General features: G+C 35.9%; 1 protein-coding gene across 12 annotated transcripts in view; it reads right to left on the bottom strand.

The window, feature by feature from the left end:
* Positions 1-16,750, bottom strand: part of LOC109086348 (voltage-dependent T-type calcium channel subunit alpha-1G-like) — a 194,627-nt gene that overhangs the window by 12,097 nt on the left and 165,780 nt on the right. For all 12 annotated transcript variants that reach the window (XM_042767776.1, XM_042767769.1, XM_042767767.1 and 9 more), the window contains 7 exons: positions 10,755-10,906; positions 9,381-9,490; positions 7,038-7,171; positions 5,729-5,799; positions 3,724-3,802; positions 2,413-2,534; positions 1,849-2,274 (listed from right to left, as the gene is read on the bottom strand). In XM_042767776.1, the coding sequence (XP_042623710.1) occupies positions 1,849-2,274; positions 2,413-2,534; positions 3,724-3,802; positions 5,729-5,799; positions 7,038-7,171; positions 9,381-9,490; positions 10,755-10,906 (1,094 nt within the window). The remainder of the gene's footprint in view (positions 1-1,848; positions 2,275-2,412; positions 2,535-3,723; positions 3,803-5,728; positions 5,800-7,037; positions 7,172-9,380; positions 9,491-10,754; positions 10,907-16,750) is intronic.

Below are 16,750 nucleotides of genomic sequence, written 5' to 3'. Positions count from 1 at the left end.
ACGACAATAACAGAAACCGATGGACTTCCCCACTTTAAAAATAACAGTTCAGTGTTTTAAAACATGTATTTCAGTAAACCTAAATGCATGTTAGTAATGATCTGTAAGTCCTTATCGTAACAAACTTATTTTTTCAACAAATAAACAGTTAACTGTTAGTTGGACACTGGCGAAAATCGATGCGGGAAAAAAATACTGCGTATTTTATATATTGTGTGTCATCCAGATATTCATATCATATATTGACTATCCATTTAAACACTATGCTGTTGATTACCAAGAAAATAACTTTACTATGTTTAAAGAAAAATCATGTTTAAATTATGCAGAAGTCAATGGGGCACTGCACTGCACTGAAATATATTTTCAAGCACACAGTGTTGTGTGTAGGACTACAAGGCTTAAACATTATACAGGTTTACATGAGACAAAATTGTTTACCATCTTCTTTGATGCAGAGTTCCTCTCATGACCATATAAAGCCAGTAAACCCTGCAATTTTCAGATGATACGTGCAATAATACCAAACAGGGACTTTTCACATAGAGACAAATCCACAGGAATTATATTAGTAATGCAGAACCAAAATCTCAGTAGTCCCACTGCTAAAAAACAACTTGCATATCAAATAACGCATATTTCTTACAGACAGCTTAATATAAGTGCACTGACATAAATGCTTTAACCAACTATGAGCTAGAATTTTTTGCTTTTAAACCCTCTGGAAGGTCTTGCCCCATCAACTTCCTTTGTATGTGCACTGCTGTAAACAAGATTCGTGTTTATTTTAACAAACTCAGGGACAAAATAATTTTCAGTGGTAATGGAGAGCATACAGCAGATGCTTAAGTTTAATTGAACCAAAAATGTTCCTTTAATATGTGCATCTGTGATGTCAGTGGATTCTGACATTTATGGATGCATATGGTATGTTGTCTAACAGTATAATGTATTTAGATAATAGAGCGCTGCAGTGGTTATGTATTTTTGTAGGCCAACCCAGAAGTTAACATCACCCTGGTTCCCTCAACAAAAACCCAAAAGGATTTTCTACTGGCTTAAGGATTACCGTAGAAAATAAGCTCTGTGACCAACAAAGGCTTATGATTCCTACATGTTTTGTTCATCATGATAACCTTCACAAATAAACAATTTTTATGAATTCTAAAACCAAAATACAATCGCACAGAGTTAAAAAGCTTATACCCAAACTACACCATGGTCGCATGACTCATGTCACCATCATTAATCATCTGACAACTCTTTCAGTAAAAAAAAAAAAAAAAAAAACATTTTCCCTGAAGTTTTAAGAATAGTTTTCAAAAGCATGATTATACACAAGGCTTTAAAAGTGGGCTAGTGAGTTGATAAGTTTACTTGTTCAGTGTGATGACATTTATCCCACATTTAGCCACTTGTTAGCAACTGCCTTTTTCAAGACAAGTTAAAGCTTTAAGAAAAATCACAAGGAGGTATTACTGATGTATTTTGTGTCATAGAATAAAACATGAAAATATCTAAGGACTGTGTTAACCACAGACTTTATTTCAGGCAAAAAAAAAAAAAAAAATATATGCGATGATGGTACCGGGAATGCTAAAATGATAACTCATTCCTGGGTTTTGGCCTACAAAAATATGTAATCTCTCCAGCATCCTATTTAAAATTTTCAGCAAAACGAAAGGAAGCTGGACACCCCTGCTGAAACCTGCTCAACATGTTTGCTGGCATGATGTGGTCGTAAGCAGCTTAAACCAGGTAGCATACAGTCTGGCTCATGTGTTGAGCCTGGAAACTACACCATGGAAGGTACACCACACTGACCTCACACCCAGCATTTCCACTCACCTCTAATGGCGGCTCCAAATTTTGAGGAGGATCGGGATCTGTCTTTATGTGTTCTTCAGTGTCCCTGCGTATGTCTGCAGGTGGGCTGTCTGTGGGGTAAAGAGGTCCCGACATATCTCGAGAGTCTCTTGAGATCCAAGGCGACCCTCCTGGTCCACCAACATCACCATGTCCCAATGGTGGCATGTGCCCTCGGGATATTCTTCCATCTCCACCCACAGCCTCCAGTTCAAGCTCCATCTCGGCTTCCAACTCAGCCTCCTCCTTGGCCTCTTTGTTGCTTTCCTCCAGGTGTTTCATGAGCACAGCGATCACCACATTGACCAGCACAAACTGAGCCGTCAGAACAAAGGACACAAAGTAAATGGGGGACACCATCGTGTTGTAGCAGATGCCTGTATCTTGAGAGCAGTCTCGGAGCGTGTCCTGCAATGTGGACACACAGAGTGTAAAAATAAGAGGTGAATAGGTTGCTAACGGCCGTAGTCAGAACACGCACAAAATATTTTAAAACAAACTGTGTGCATCATTGAAATTCAGCACCATGAGAAGACTGTGTCCTACCTTCATAATGCCATTCCAGTTGTCCCCGGTGGATACACGGAACAGCAGAAGGAAAGCCATGCCAAAATTCTTGAACGTGGCATAACGGCCAAGACCTTCACAGGGGTGCAGCTCATCACATACTGGGACAGAAAGAAAAGGTCAGTGGTACATGGTCTGGGAATGTGCAGATCAACATATTTTTATAATTGCCAAACACATTCTTTTACATGTGTACAGTGCTGTGACAAAGTAAGTGCTCCTCGTGAAAAATTGGGTCATTTTTTCAACATAAAGGTTTAAACGGGTTTTTGTAGCAACACCATAGAAGAACCATTCTGGGTTCCCCAAAGAACCTTTCAGTGATCCTGACACATTATTAGTTTGGAAGAAACAGAAAAAAGTTTGCCTTGCAGACAGTCAATCTCAGTTCATCCAGCAGACTTCATATATTAAACTTGGACAGCATTGTAAAGCTGGATATGAATTATGAAGTCTCTATGTTTATCTTGAGTTGGCTGATTCGAAATGGAAATGACATCAACCCTGGTATTGTGCTGAGCTGCAATGAATCACGGCAGGCTGTATTCAGTAAACTGGTGCCAAATGAACTGCCACGTATTTTAGAGAAAATCTCCTGCAGGTACCATATTTATGGTTCGCCCTTACAGACAAGGATGGAAAACTTTCTAAAATTTGTAAAAGTGATTTTACAGCAATTTAAAACAAATAAACTAATAAACAGTAATAAATCAAATAATTTAAAACATAATTATGTAGCATCAGAGGATTAGAGGGTTACTACATCAATGGACTAATCAACGTCATAAAGGGAATAAATCAATGAATGAAATTAGCTTTTTTTAGGACCCCTTAATGAATAGAGAGATGGAGCCTGTAACACATTGTATTAAACAGAGTGTTGCATTTAAGTCTATAATAAAGTGTAAATTACCATATTAATGTGTTTACACTTTGTTGTGATACTTACATTGAAAATACTGGTGCATTACATTTTAATTTAACTTAAAAGTTTTTAAATGTGGGACAGTCAATATTATTTTGGCTTCTTAACTTTAGGTTTAGTCAAAGTTAACTTAATATTTTCAATATAGCATAATTTCATTTTTTAGCTTTTGGATTCCCAGCAATAGTGTCACGAACCCCATAGGGAATGTTAGTAATTTGCATTTCAGTGCACATAAAACCTAGACAGGAAGATCCTGTGGAGTGCATAGGTATGTGTGTATATGTGAGAGTAAGTTTTTGTGTCTGAGTGAATTAGACCATGAGAAAAAATGGTCCTTATTTATGTGTATTTGTTATGCTTACTCAAGTCACCAAACAGCTCTACTCCCAGAGCAGCGAAGATGAAGAAGAGCAACATGAAGAGAAGACCCAGATTCCCCACCTGTAGAGAGAGGTAGAGAGAGAGAGAGAGAGAGAGAGAGAGAGAGAGGGGTAGGGAAAGAAAGCCAGGAGAGTTTGTCATGGAACACAATGACAGGCCAGACCTAGAAATACCACCTGTGAGGAGCCAATAAGAGAGAGTCATGAAGTGAGAAGATGACAGCAGTGTTCCACCTGATTAGAGCTTGCCAGGTTTGTAAACTTAACTCAAACTATGCTGAAGCTGTGGCTTACTGTAGCAGTAGTTGCGCATATGCTTGCATTTAGCGCACATGCTCCAGACATGTTAACAGGGGACATATCTGACATCCTGTTTTTTTTTTTTTTTAATCACATTTCCTCTTTCTCTCAAACAATAAGAAGTGTCAAAAGCCCCAAAATAAAATCCTCATATCTTAATTACAAACCCTGAAAGTTATTTAGTACATTTCCATGTCACCATCATATGGCTTGATAAACTGGATAAATTATAAGAATTCATTTTCAAAGATGGAAATCCTATTTATTTTCTTTTATCACAATATGTTTAAAATAGGTTTGAATTTTAAATAATTTCACTACACTTGTTTGAATAAATGTAGTCATTTTTGCCACAATTTCAAGATAATTATTTATTTATTTATTTATTAAGCAACATTTTCAATTTATTGAATTTATTTATAGACAATGTATTAATAAATATGCCACTTTTTACCCTTTTTTCTCAATCAAAACATGTCTTGGGAATATTGTTTCATATAATTTATCATAAATCTGTTTTTTTTTTTTTTTTTTTTTTTACAGAAGTTGGTTTGTCTGAATTAATATGGCAAAATATTAAATCATGTTACATACAATTATACAAAGCATTATTATCAAAATGTCTAAAGATGGTTAAAATTAAGAAATTAAAGTATATCAAATTAATTTCAAGTTGACCCCATTATGTAAGCTACAGTAACTCTCTATAAGCAACATTAAGACTAACTTTAGATCTTTATGTTCTTCCTGTTAAATTATTGTCATTGTGTAAGACAATTAAATAAATAATGCACTTTAATTTATTATTATTATTATTATTATTATTATTATTATTATTATTATTATTATTATTATTATTATTATTATTTTGGTTGCCTGAACCATGCTCTGGTATTTAGAAACACAGTAATATTCATGTACTGCTAACAGGAAGAATCCACCTACACCCAGAAGAATCATGCAAAACAATCATGCAGAGTGGTCACAGACAACTGGATCAGGCATGATTTTGAGGAAAATGTAAAGGAATAAAAAGAATCAGATTAGATGTGCTGACAAATCCGACTGCGCTGACATTTCTTTTTGTAAGTCTGGCTATTTTCCCACCCTAATCTGTCTTAAGTGCACTCTTCACTGGCTGGATTCAAGACACTGCACAGTGTTTTAGGACATGAGAGTAGATCAATAGCCTAGAACCACAAAAAGCAACTTTAATACAAAGAACAAAGTGTGTGAAAGTCACAGCGACAGAGTGAAAGGGCATTAGGAGGCGATGCTAAGATCAGGTGATGGCTTAACATGATCTAATCCAATTAGTGACAATAAATTAGAATTAAGTAAGAAGTAGAATTACAGTACATGTCTGATTATCTGAAGAGCGCCAAAGGAGAGACTGGAATTAATAGTGTGTCCTGTGGTGCAGCATGTTTCCAAATGAAAAACCCTGCAGGCGGTGATGGAGCCTGATGCTATAAAAGAATGTGCATGCTGGAGATTTCCTTCTCTGGCTTCTGTCATTTCTGCTATTCTCCAAGCAGCCCATCAGAGCCAATCTGCACTGCTGTGGCCTCTTCATGGCAGATTGACTATGTAAATGAGGACTGTAGAGAGCGGAGGGGCCCCAGGAGAACGGGGAACTGGGCCCGGGAACTCTATGAAGGAGACAGACAAAAGTTTTGTGCAGTACCTGAGGCAGTGCCTGAATCACAGTGTCTAGCAGAGCTCGCATTCCCACTGCCATCTTGAGTAGCTTCAACACTGAAAGGAGAGGAGAGCCTGTTTACTGTGCATATATGAATATTCATATTTTTAAATAGTTTTATGTATTTTAAAATATATTCCTGTGATGCCAAAGCTTAATTTTCAGGATCAAAATTAAGCCATTTTAATTAGCCATTATTACACGTATTCAGTGTCACATGATCTTTCACATATCATTCTAATATGCCGATTTGTTGCTTAAAAACATTTCCTATTATCTGTGTTAAAAACTGTTGTGCAATTATTTGAAATAGAAATCTTGTGTAACACTATACATATCTTTACTTTTACTTTTGATCAATTCAATTAGTATTAACTACTTTCCAAAAAAAATAAAAAATAAAAAAAAATACTGACCCCATATGTTATATAGCAGTTAATTCAATGTATTACAAACAGAAGTAAAAATAAATCACACTTCTAATACTGACAAAAGTGGCCTTCGAGAAAAAATAAAATACAAAATGCTCAACCTTTTAACAGAATAGACAGCAAAAAATACACACACAGTGGATGCACTTCTTTAAAAGTGGCCAGTGGAAACTAATTCCCATGTAATTTTCACAGTGGTCAGATCACAAAGCATGTTATTATTGGGGTCATGCACTACACACACAGAGCTTTAATGATGTTGATGACAAGGCCATTCAGCCATGGAAGAGACGCCGCTGTGGAGGTTTGGTTAATTGCAATCATGGCCGTAAGTGGATGATGTCTGTGACTTTCATTATAGGAATGTCTGAATGAGTCCAGGAAGAAAATAGGCTGCGTATACATACAGACACACATACTCTCACACACGCACACACACAACCTGATGAGAACACAGACATCTGAGCAGGTGTGTTTGCTTGTCCATCTCTGTTGAGGGAATATTCAATAAAGACTCACCCAGCAGCTCTTTCATTAGAGGAAGAATAATTGTTCCAAGTAGACGAGCACCCCAGCTTCCCACACTGTGTGTGTTGTGAGCGTATACGCTTGTGATTGTGTGTCTAAGAAATAAGTAGAGTGGCTGTGTGAACTGAATTTCTCATTACAGCCATCTGGACTCTTTCTACACAGACTACGGCTTCTGCTGAGCAGTCTGTGAAACAAGAGATCCCGAGGGTGACATGCACAACCAGGTCTGATCTACTGAGGCTAACAGGCAGAGCCCTGAGGAGTGTAAACTTTTTCATGGAAGGAAAATGGACCATGGCGGTACGAAAGATAAGAGGGAAGAGAATACAAACCACGAGCGATCCGTAGCACCCTCATGATGCGAATGATGGTGGGGTTGATGGGAAGGGAAGCATTGACCTCAATTTCTTCCAGTGTTATGCCCATAATAGACAACAGAACAATGGCAAGATCCAACTGGTTCCACCTGTATAAACACAATTGTTACATTAGTTATAAATAGTAATTAAAAATTAGTTATTAATTGTAAAGGAGAGAGTAATGCTGCCTTCTAGTCATGTCAGAATGATCGCATTTATAAGATGTGCTCACATGAATGTCTTATTTACCTACTTGGGATAAAAATATTTTTATTAAGGTTTATTTATTTATTTTTATGTTGACGTCACAACGCGCTTCAATCGTCTTTATCTATTCTGGAATAAACTGAATTACATTAAATTGTATGTTTTAATTAGTGCTGTTAAACGATTAATCGCGATTAATATCATCCAAAATAAAAGTTTTTGTTTACATAATATGTGTGTGTGTATTGTGTATGTGTGTGTATATTATATATATATATATATATATATATATATATATATATATATATATACAGCATATAATTTGAAAATATTTACATGTATTTACATTTATATTCATATAATTTATATCATATATAAATATATTTAACATATAAAAGTAACAGATTTTTCTCAAATAAACATGATATATATATATAAGTAAAATATTATATAAAAAAATTTTATATATATAAAATATACAAAATATATACATATATATATATATATATATAAAATATACAAAGTTACTAAACCTTTTTTTTCATCGTTTGACAGCTTATGTTGATGTTACAATTTATTTAGAACCCATTTTATATACTGATGATGAACAATTATCAGAAAATCTTAAATATTTAACTGTCTACAAAGCAAAAGGACATTCTACTGTACATTGTTAACTACACATTTTAAGTGCATCCTTTATTTGTTATTCCAATTTGCTTCGCCAATAAGAGAGAAATTTCATGTTTCTTTTTTGTCAAAAAGAGAGAATGAAATATGAAATTGCCCAATGTGCTAATTTTCAAAATCACTTCCAATTTTCACAATCTGACTTCCTTAATCTTACAACTTCAAATGACTTGAAGGTAGCACAGTATCCTTAAATACACCAGGCAAAGTCAAGCTTCACTTTATCTGAATAACCATTATTTGACCCCGGATGACACTTCTCCTTTCCATTAGGCTTTTCAGCATGTTCACTGTCTAAATATGGCTTCAAACTTTGTGGCAAACTTTAAATAACTCCCTCTGAGGGTCAAATTTAACACTGTCATGGGTGAGGTAGAGCCTACACCCTTTTTTAGGACACCTCAATTTTCTGGGGCCTGCAGCCATGAGAGGTGTTTTATTAGATATGTGGAGAAATTTAAGTCAAATGATTAACACAAAGCATTTCTACATCTTTCCCACAAGTTAAGCTTGCTAATGGGCCCAGTGATCAAAGTGTACTTCCCTGCGGACTTGGAGTGTGTTGCATGAAAGAGCCGATCAAAGTAAAAGAAAATCATTTACAATGTTGTAAATCAATAAAACTCTTACACCTTCAACTCCTGAACAGCATGTTCTGAAATGACTAAAAGTAGTTTCAACTCATGGGAGGGCCTTTGGTGAGATTTGTTTTAAAATCATATCAATTATGTTGTGTCAAAGTTCTCATTAGTATGCAAATAGCTGCTTTACATTTGCATGGATTAGGGATCAGGGAATACGTTGACATGATATGCTCTTTATCACGCTATTGAAAGAAAAAAAATATTACATGAGAACTTCTAATGGCCTATCAACTTCAGTAAAAGGCCTAATCCTCATAATGACTGATTATTCAAAACTAATTAAAAGAATAATGGATCATTCAAACTCTATATAGAGAATGTGAGTGTTAAATTTTGCCTACACATATGCTATGCATATTATAAAATTGTAGAATAAAGCACATACCACTTCTTTGTTACTAATTTAAGAGGAATAAACACCATTTCTCATTGTTTAAGCCCCAGGCAGTGTGATTTTGGATACTTCAAGAGGGGGTTATTTTACCAAAACCACAAGTGATATAAATTTGGTTCTTGTTTTCCACCACAGACGCCAGTGCATTCAGCCCTCAATGTGCTTCTGACAGTCTGAGGCAAACCAAGGAATCTCAAAGCTGTGATATCATTTTTAAAGGATGTGGCTTTAGGAATACTAACAAACCCTATCACAAAAAAAAAAAAAAAAAAAAAAAAAAAAAAAAAAAACTTATAGGGGCATTGGAGTACGTCCATGGGAATGGCTTCACAGTAAATATCATTTGGTTTTGAGAACTTTTGTGAGAGTCACATCTACTACCTGTCCTTGAAGAAGCGTCGAAATCCAAAGGCAACAAGCTTGAAGACGGACTCTAGGACAAATATGATTGTGAAAATGTAGTTACAGATCTTCAGAGCCTCATCCAGAACCTGTTAAAACACAGTGGTTGCAAAGAGAACGTAATAGTGAAAGTACAGAATTAACAAAGCTTAAAACAAGCATACTGTACATCTGCTCTTTCAGAAAAAATAAATTAATGAATACACAAACTGTTGGCCAAATAAGTAATTCCATTATCAAGAAGTGGAAAAGGAGTGGAAAAGATGGTTAGAATAGCCCAAAGGAAACACCTATCATTAGCTGGCATTTTCAGGGTCTGACAGTCAGTGGACATTTCCAGGGGTCTGGCCTTTCCCCCTGTTGACCACACAGTAATTAAAGCCAGGCTAAGTGTGACGACTCACCGGAAAATCAATTGATTCTGTTCACGGAATGAATGTGTAAGTGGTCAGAGCCTAACAATCCCCTTTGCTCCACTTCCTCCAAGATTCTACAGACCACCGGGGCTCTAATTAAAACAGACTGCTATTTATAGCCACAGGTGAGGTCACAGACCTCCATTAATGATGGGTGAAAACCCTGGGAAAGCATCACAACAGAGCTGACTAATAGGAATAGTAAACACCAGTTTTGATTTGAGGAGAGATAAATAAATACATAAATTATTCTAATATAATAATAATAATAATAAACAAGCCAAATAAATATACTAATTTGCAGGCTACCCTTTGAAAGAATCACAAAACTGTTAATGGTAATTTATAGTGTCTTTTTTTTACAGTCAAAACTGACCTTGTCAAAAAGTAATAAAAACAAGCAATTCAGAAGAACATTTTACACCACCCAAATGATTTAGAGAAATCCAATCTAAACTCCCAGAGCTTATCTGCTAACTCATGTTATTGTTTTAGTCCTCTATTGAATATTCATGAATTGTCTCTATAATGTTATGTGGGGGGGAAAGACAGATGAGGGAATGTGCATAAATTTCATCGCATAAACTACAATGTGGTTTATTTTGGTGAGGCATTACTCTCATAAGGCGTCTTTAGAGACAGGCAATGGTACAAAATGTCCTGGAGCAGCACAATGAAAGTGCAACTAAGTATAATAGTATAAAGATTAAAATTATACATGTACTGCTATGATATAACCAAAATGTGGAACATCAACAAAAGTACATAAACATTAGCTGCCTTATCAGCAAATATTTAGCAGAACCATAAAATGAGATAGCGGTGAAATGAACTTAGAGTAACATTGTTTGCAGGTATATTACGAGCAAGTGCATTTCCTTAACGGAATATCAACAAGCGCATACACTCTCATTGCTGGCGTTCCAAAAAGTTCTACCTTAGATTGTTGGTAGTGCTCCATGGACATGGTGATGACATTGAGCCCGATGACAATCGTGATGAACAGGTCCAGATAGTGGCTGGTGCACATCTTGTGGATGAGAAGCCGTGTAGGTGAGTAATCGGAGTAATAGGGTTTACTCTGGGCTTCTGAAGAACCATGGGAACAGGGAGGAATCATGAAATAACTGTGCTGAAACAAACCTCGTTTTGTACACACTCATGCCCACACCGAGAAAAGACTGGAAGAGAGAAAGAACGATCGGGAAAGAGAAGAAGCTAAGAGATAGATCGTGCTGTATGTGAATAATTTCACCCAGAAATGAAAATTGACTAACTAATCCTTATGTTGTTCCAAATCTGACACAGAAATTCTTCTGTGGAACATAAAAGAAGAAATTTGAAAGGCTGTACTGTCCTCTCTATTCCATGAATTAAAGAATGAAGTTTTCAGTCTTTAAAAATTGTGCAAATGCACCATAAACTTATCTTAAAATGGTCCATATGACTTGTGTGTTACATTTAAAGTTTTGTGAAGCCTTATGATTGCTTTTTGTGAGGAATAGAGTCAATCAGTGTTAATCACTGCGACTGAATTGAGTCATTGAGTTACACTTGAAAACCTGATCAGTTAAATTTGTGAAAAGATGATTCGTTTTATGAACTAGATCATTCATTGATTTGACACATTAACTATTCATTTAACAATCTGAACTTTTCAGGGAGAAATAACAAGTTCAGCCTGACTGCAACTGAATCATCAGGTGAGTTGTATTTGAAAACTGGATCATTCCAATTTGTGAAAGAATCATTTAAATTAGTTTTATGATCCGGATCATTCATGGATTTGACCCAAAAGATTGATTTATTCACAAATTTTAACTTTTCAGCAAGTAGCAAAATAAATTCAGCCTGATTAACACTAAATTGGTGTTAATCACTGCAACTGAATCATCGAGTCAGTGAGTTGAACTTAGTGTTAACTCACACATAGGTATGACTTTATATGACTTGTAATATAGTGCTTAAGTTGTATGGACCACTTTTATGATACTTAGGTAAAACAGCCTTCAAAATGTCTGTTTGAATAGCACAGAAGAAAGTCATATGGGTTTTGAACTAAATGCTGATTAAATGAGAATTTTCATTTTCGTGTGAAATTTTTCTGTTGGTCAGTTCCAAATATCAGATCAAAGTAAGAGGAGCCTATATTGAGGGGCCAGGATGCCTGAGATCTTTTCACTCATGGACAACTCAACAAAACAAATTGTCTTATTGTTATGTACTTTCTAATGAGATTCCCTGAGACATAAAATAAACTCCATTCTGTTTGGACAGACTTGTGCATATGCTAGTTTTGCTGATCCATTTCTTTGTGATTTTTCTCTGTTGTTCGCTGAGGATGGAGAGGACAGGAGGGATGGAAGAGCAGAGGGGGCCGAGGGGCTTATCATCCCAACACACAGGCATGGCTGTGAGCGGCAGCTGTGTTCCCTCTGGTCCTGTCAGCCCATTAGGCAGGCTTTTTCTGGCATCAGCCAGTGGACAGAAGGAACAGGTGCTGCATTCAACCTTTTCTTTTTTATATATAATGGTGCCACATCAGCAGTATTTGTTTAATCGCATGGCTGCTCCCCACTGGACAGTGAATTTGAGTAGGACTCATCTAGAACATGTCCAAATCATTTGCTTGTTAAAAGTGATGAGAGTAATATTTTGGATGTTAATCTCAGTTGAACATGCAGAGATATCTATAATTAAGCCATTGCCTGTGTTTGCGTGTTCCATATGAACTTTGGGTCTCTGTATAAGTGATGAGGAACTAGAGACCAGTGTTATTTTAGTGTTCTTTATATACAATTATAAAATTATAACATTTTAAATTAGATTTTATTTTTGTATTGTTTTAGTAATTTTTGTGCTTCTGTCAATTTTATTATTGTTATTATATTTCTGTTTAGCTTTAATTTATATTTCAGTTTTAGAAATTTTAGTACGTACTTCAAATTTAACTTTCAAAAGTTTATCATATGATATTTATATATTTCATTTTAGCTTTAGTTAAATTAATGTTAACTATTTTTAATAGTTTTAGTACAATAACGATACTGGGAATGACTCCTGCAGGTTACAGCAAGTGACCATCTTTATGAGTGACTCACTGATTCAATCAATCAATTGATTTGTTCAAAAACACTTATGCGGTCAAGAATGAAAGGGATTTTCTGAATTTTTAAGCAGCATATTAGTATATTATACTACTCTTTCCATATAAAAATTATTTAAAATACTATGAGTAGTAGTCTAGTATGTATTTGAAATCAAATGTTTGTGTAAGTCAGTCATTGAATCATTGACTCAGTCAATTCATTTTAAAACATTAAATTAAATGCCACTACTTAATTCTGCTCAGAGATGTAATGGTTCTGCTTTTAAGTGTCTCAAATGTAAGTTACAAGATTTTAACTTGTTTATTTAATATATTAATACCATATTATACTTGTACACTAAGAACTCCTTTGCTTGGGTGAAATGTTTTAAATATAGATATGACCTATATGGGGTCACTTTGGTGTGAGTTCTCGGGACGAGATGCCAGCAACACCGGTTCTGCGGGTAATTACCAAAGGAATCTTCTAACCCATCTGGCTTTAATTCTGCTAATAGGAGCCATGCTCCTGGTGTTTTTAAATGTGCTGACTCAACATTACCTTTACTTCATAATGTACAATTTATTAATCTTAAACCTCCAGACTTGGCTAAACTTTGCCATTTTGGTTGTTATTTATTTATTTATTTACCTTATTTAATGTTATTTTTTATGACTCCTATGATCTAACAAAATCTGCGATGAGGTCAATGTTCTGCTCTTTAACGCATGTGTTATAAATTAATTTATTTGGGCTGCAGACAACAGTATCCAGGGGGGCAGCAACCAAAACCGTTCACTGGGACCGAAAGTTGCTGTGTTGACTGCCCCAGTTTCAGAAGTGCTCAATTACGGGGGACAGTTGGGATGGGAACAGGTGTATGTTCACAGCTTGGTTTTACAGTAGACAGGTTAGCTCCCACAGGACATCCCTACTCACCTACTTCCCTCCTACCCTCTGTAGTGAGACGCTCTCCCTTTGTGCACTTTCATTCAAAAAAGCTTGCCTTGTAAGATCTTACACTGGTGGGGCAAAACTCAATTTTGATTGGCTTACACTGCTGATTCCAATCCTGCCAAGCACAATAATAATACTAATAAATCAGTGACAGAGGGAAGGCAGTCTCCATAACCGAATGTTTATCCAATGAGTACTGCACTGAGTTTAATGAAAGAGTTTCATATCAGATGGCCTTTTGTGCCCCAACTACAAAAAAAAAAAAAAAAAATTGTTGGAAGAAAGTGAAGGTCTTGGCATCCTGTTTACTGAAAATGGATTGAACTTTTGTTTCCTATTGGCAGCGGTGCCTCTATGATGTCACGCCAATGGGTCCAGCTAACGTCCACATCAGCCAAATCAGCTTAAACAGAATTTAAAGTGAGGGAAAATGGATCAAAACTATTTTTAACCAATGCGAGAAGAATGAAATACTGGTGGAGAATGTGGGTCCTGGACCTCTCCATCTCTGTCTCTATTTTTGTGGTACAAGCTAATGATACCATGACTATGATTTAATGAGACATTCTTTGCTTAGATGGCAATTTTAGCCCGTTCCAATTCCATCTATGAATACATTTGAGAACAACGGCCAGATTATTGGGTAAAGCAATTGAAGGTTTTGGGCTGAATGATAGCACATTTGAATATAGCCACAAAACGCCGGTCAGCCACCAGTCTTGGACACGCTAACTGTTAAAACTCAATGCAATACCCATCAGCCCCGAAAAAGAGGGTACGACAACAAATCTCTTGGCCTGTTCGTCCCACTGAGACTTCATGCTGGTCTTGATGCTTTAGACTTGATTCTGGCTTTGCGCAGCTCACGTGCTCTTGGAGGAAAAAAGCTCTTAAGAGAGACTTTAAAATTAGGAACTCTGGACCCCATCAAATTATTTAAATGGAAATTGTGTGAAAAGCCTTAAAAAAAAAAAAAAAAAAAAAAAAAACTTGCAAAAGTACCAAAAGTAGATCCACCATAAAAAAGATGCTTAAATTGTATTGTGTTAATATATATATATATATATATATATATATATATATATATATATATATATATATATATTTTTTTTTTTTTTTTATGAAACCCCTTTTATCTTTGAATGAATATCTAACCCATCTACTAGGAGGTCCAAAGTCCTTTCGGGAAACATTTTAACAATGTATAATAGAGAAGAGAAAAGATGTGGAAGGTGTCAATCCATGAAATTAACCATATAGCAGCTAGCACCTCAGAAGCTAAGTCAGTTGGGAAATACAGACAAACTCTGATCCATTATCTACATAAACCATACAATATTGCAAAATGGTTCATTATTTTGAGGGCCTGAAGGTGGACATCACTGATGTTCTGAAGGTTGACGTACAGTAGCCTTATAAAGCGATACTAACAACTAGACAATGTGTTCAGGAAAAAAAAATCTGTCCATTATGCAGACTTCATGAGTCATTTGGGGTTAAAGTCATGAGCACTGGGGAATTGTGGGCAGTGGGAGGACTAGACTGCTATTTAAAGGAAGAGCCAGAGAAAAATTCTAAAGCCTGCATGGCAAAATGTCAGACAAAAATAGAAAGGGGAAAAAGCAGAGATGATAAAAACAGCCATCTGAAAGGGAAGGCAGCAAATTGCAGCTTCATTTGTTTTACGGTGAATGGTTTTTAATTGAGGCTGGTTTTACCCTCCTGAAGTGCATGGTCAATGAGTTGCTCCTAAAGTAATGAGTCGATGTCTGCTGGACATACTGCTGATGCACTCCAATGCAACAATTCACATGCACTTGTGCACTTTTTATTTAGCTCAATATGCCAGCATACACCAAGTCAAAAAATAACAGGAAATGACAGACTAAATGCCTGCAAAAGAGTGAACAATAACAAGGAAGAATAGAAATTGGAGGCAAACCGCAATTATTATAAAAGAAATCTTCAATAATGGGAGGCCATGGTAAAGAAAACACACATACACTAACACTGACAAACATATACTGTAGGATAGATTAGGGTGAGAAACACACAGACACACACATAATATATCATGCTGGCAGACGTGGCACACAAACCACACTTTCTTTCTGAGTCTGACTTGAGCAAGATGGGCCGTTTGAGATGGAGGCTGAATGGCAGAGGCAGGTGGATGGGCAACGGTGATGATGTGCAGAGAGCCGCAAGAGTGATGTCATTTATATTACTCAACATGATAGGTTAGTTAGAGTGCCTGACAAATCTGACAATCAAAACCTGGTCATGTCCAAGGTCATATGTTTGGTACGTGACAGTCAACCCCTGTTTATAATAGCAAAGGGAAAAATAATCCAACCCTTTTTCATTGTAGAACCTCCAAATCTGAAGAGAATAGAGAGAATAACTACATAAAAAGAACACAAAAGTATCACTTTTATCACTTTCAGCTCATGCTTTTCAGAGCAATCTTGGAACTTGTTGCAACACTTCATGTTACTGTCTACTTACAGTAGGATGAATGTTTGTTTATGATGTTGCCAGTGCTGAGAAGAAACTAACTAAAAGTGTAGTGCAGTAAAAATAAACAGTGTAGCTTCCAGTAACGTAACATTTTGTGACAAACACCATTTTTATGTCACAGCGTATTGGACACACCACTTTACTGCCCAGCACAATATTCAAATGTACATTTCTACAATGTTTATCTCTTGTATGTAGCGCAGCAAAGTACGATTCATTTACAGTAAGTGTAAGAGTTTGTACTGTAACAGAACCAGATTAAAAATAAAGTGGTTAATACATGTTAATGTTGTATATTTATAACAAGCTATTTATAATGAAATTATATTTATTATGAAAAATGCTTTACAGACAAATTGAATTAAGT

Source organism: Cyprinus carpio, chromosome A12, assembly GCF_018340385.1.
Source record: "Cyprinus carpio isolate SPL01 chromosome A12, ASM1834038v1, whole genome shotgun sequence".
Taxonomy (NCBI): Eukaryota; Metazoa; Chordata; class Actinopteri; order Cypriniformes; family Cyprinidae; genus Cyprinus; species Cyprinus carpio.
This window is presented reverse-complemented; position numbering and strand designations above follow the sequence as displayed.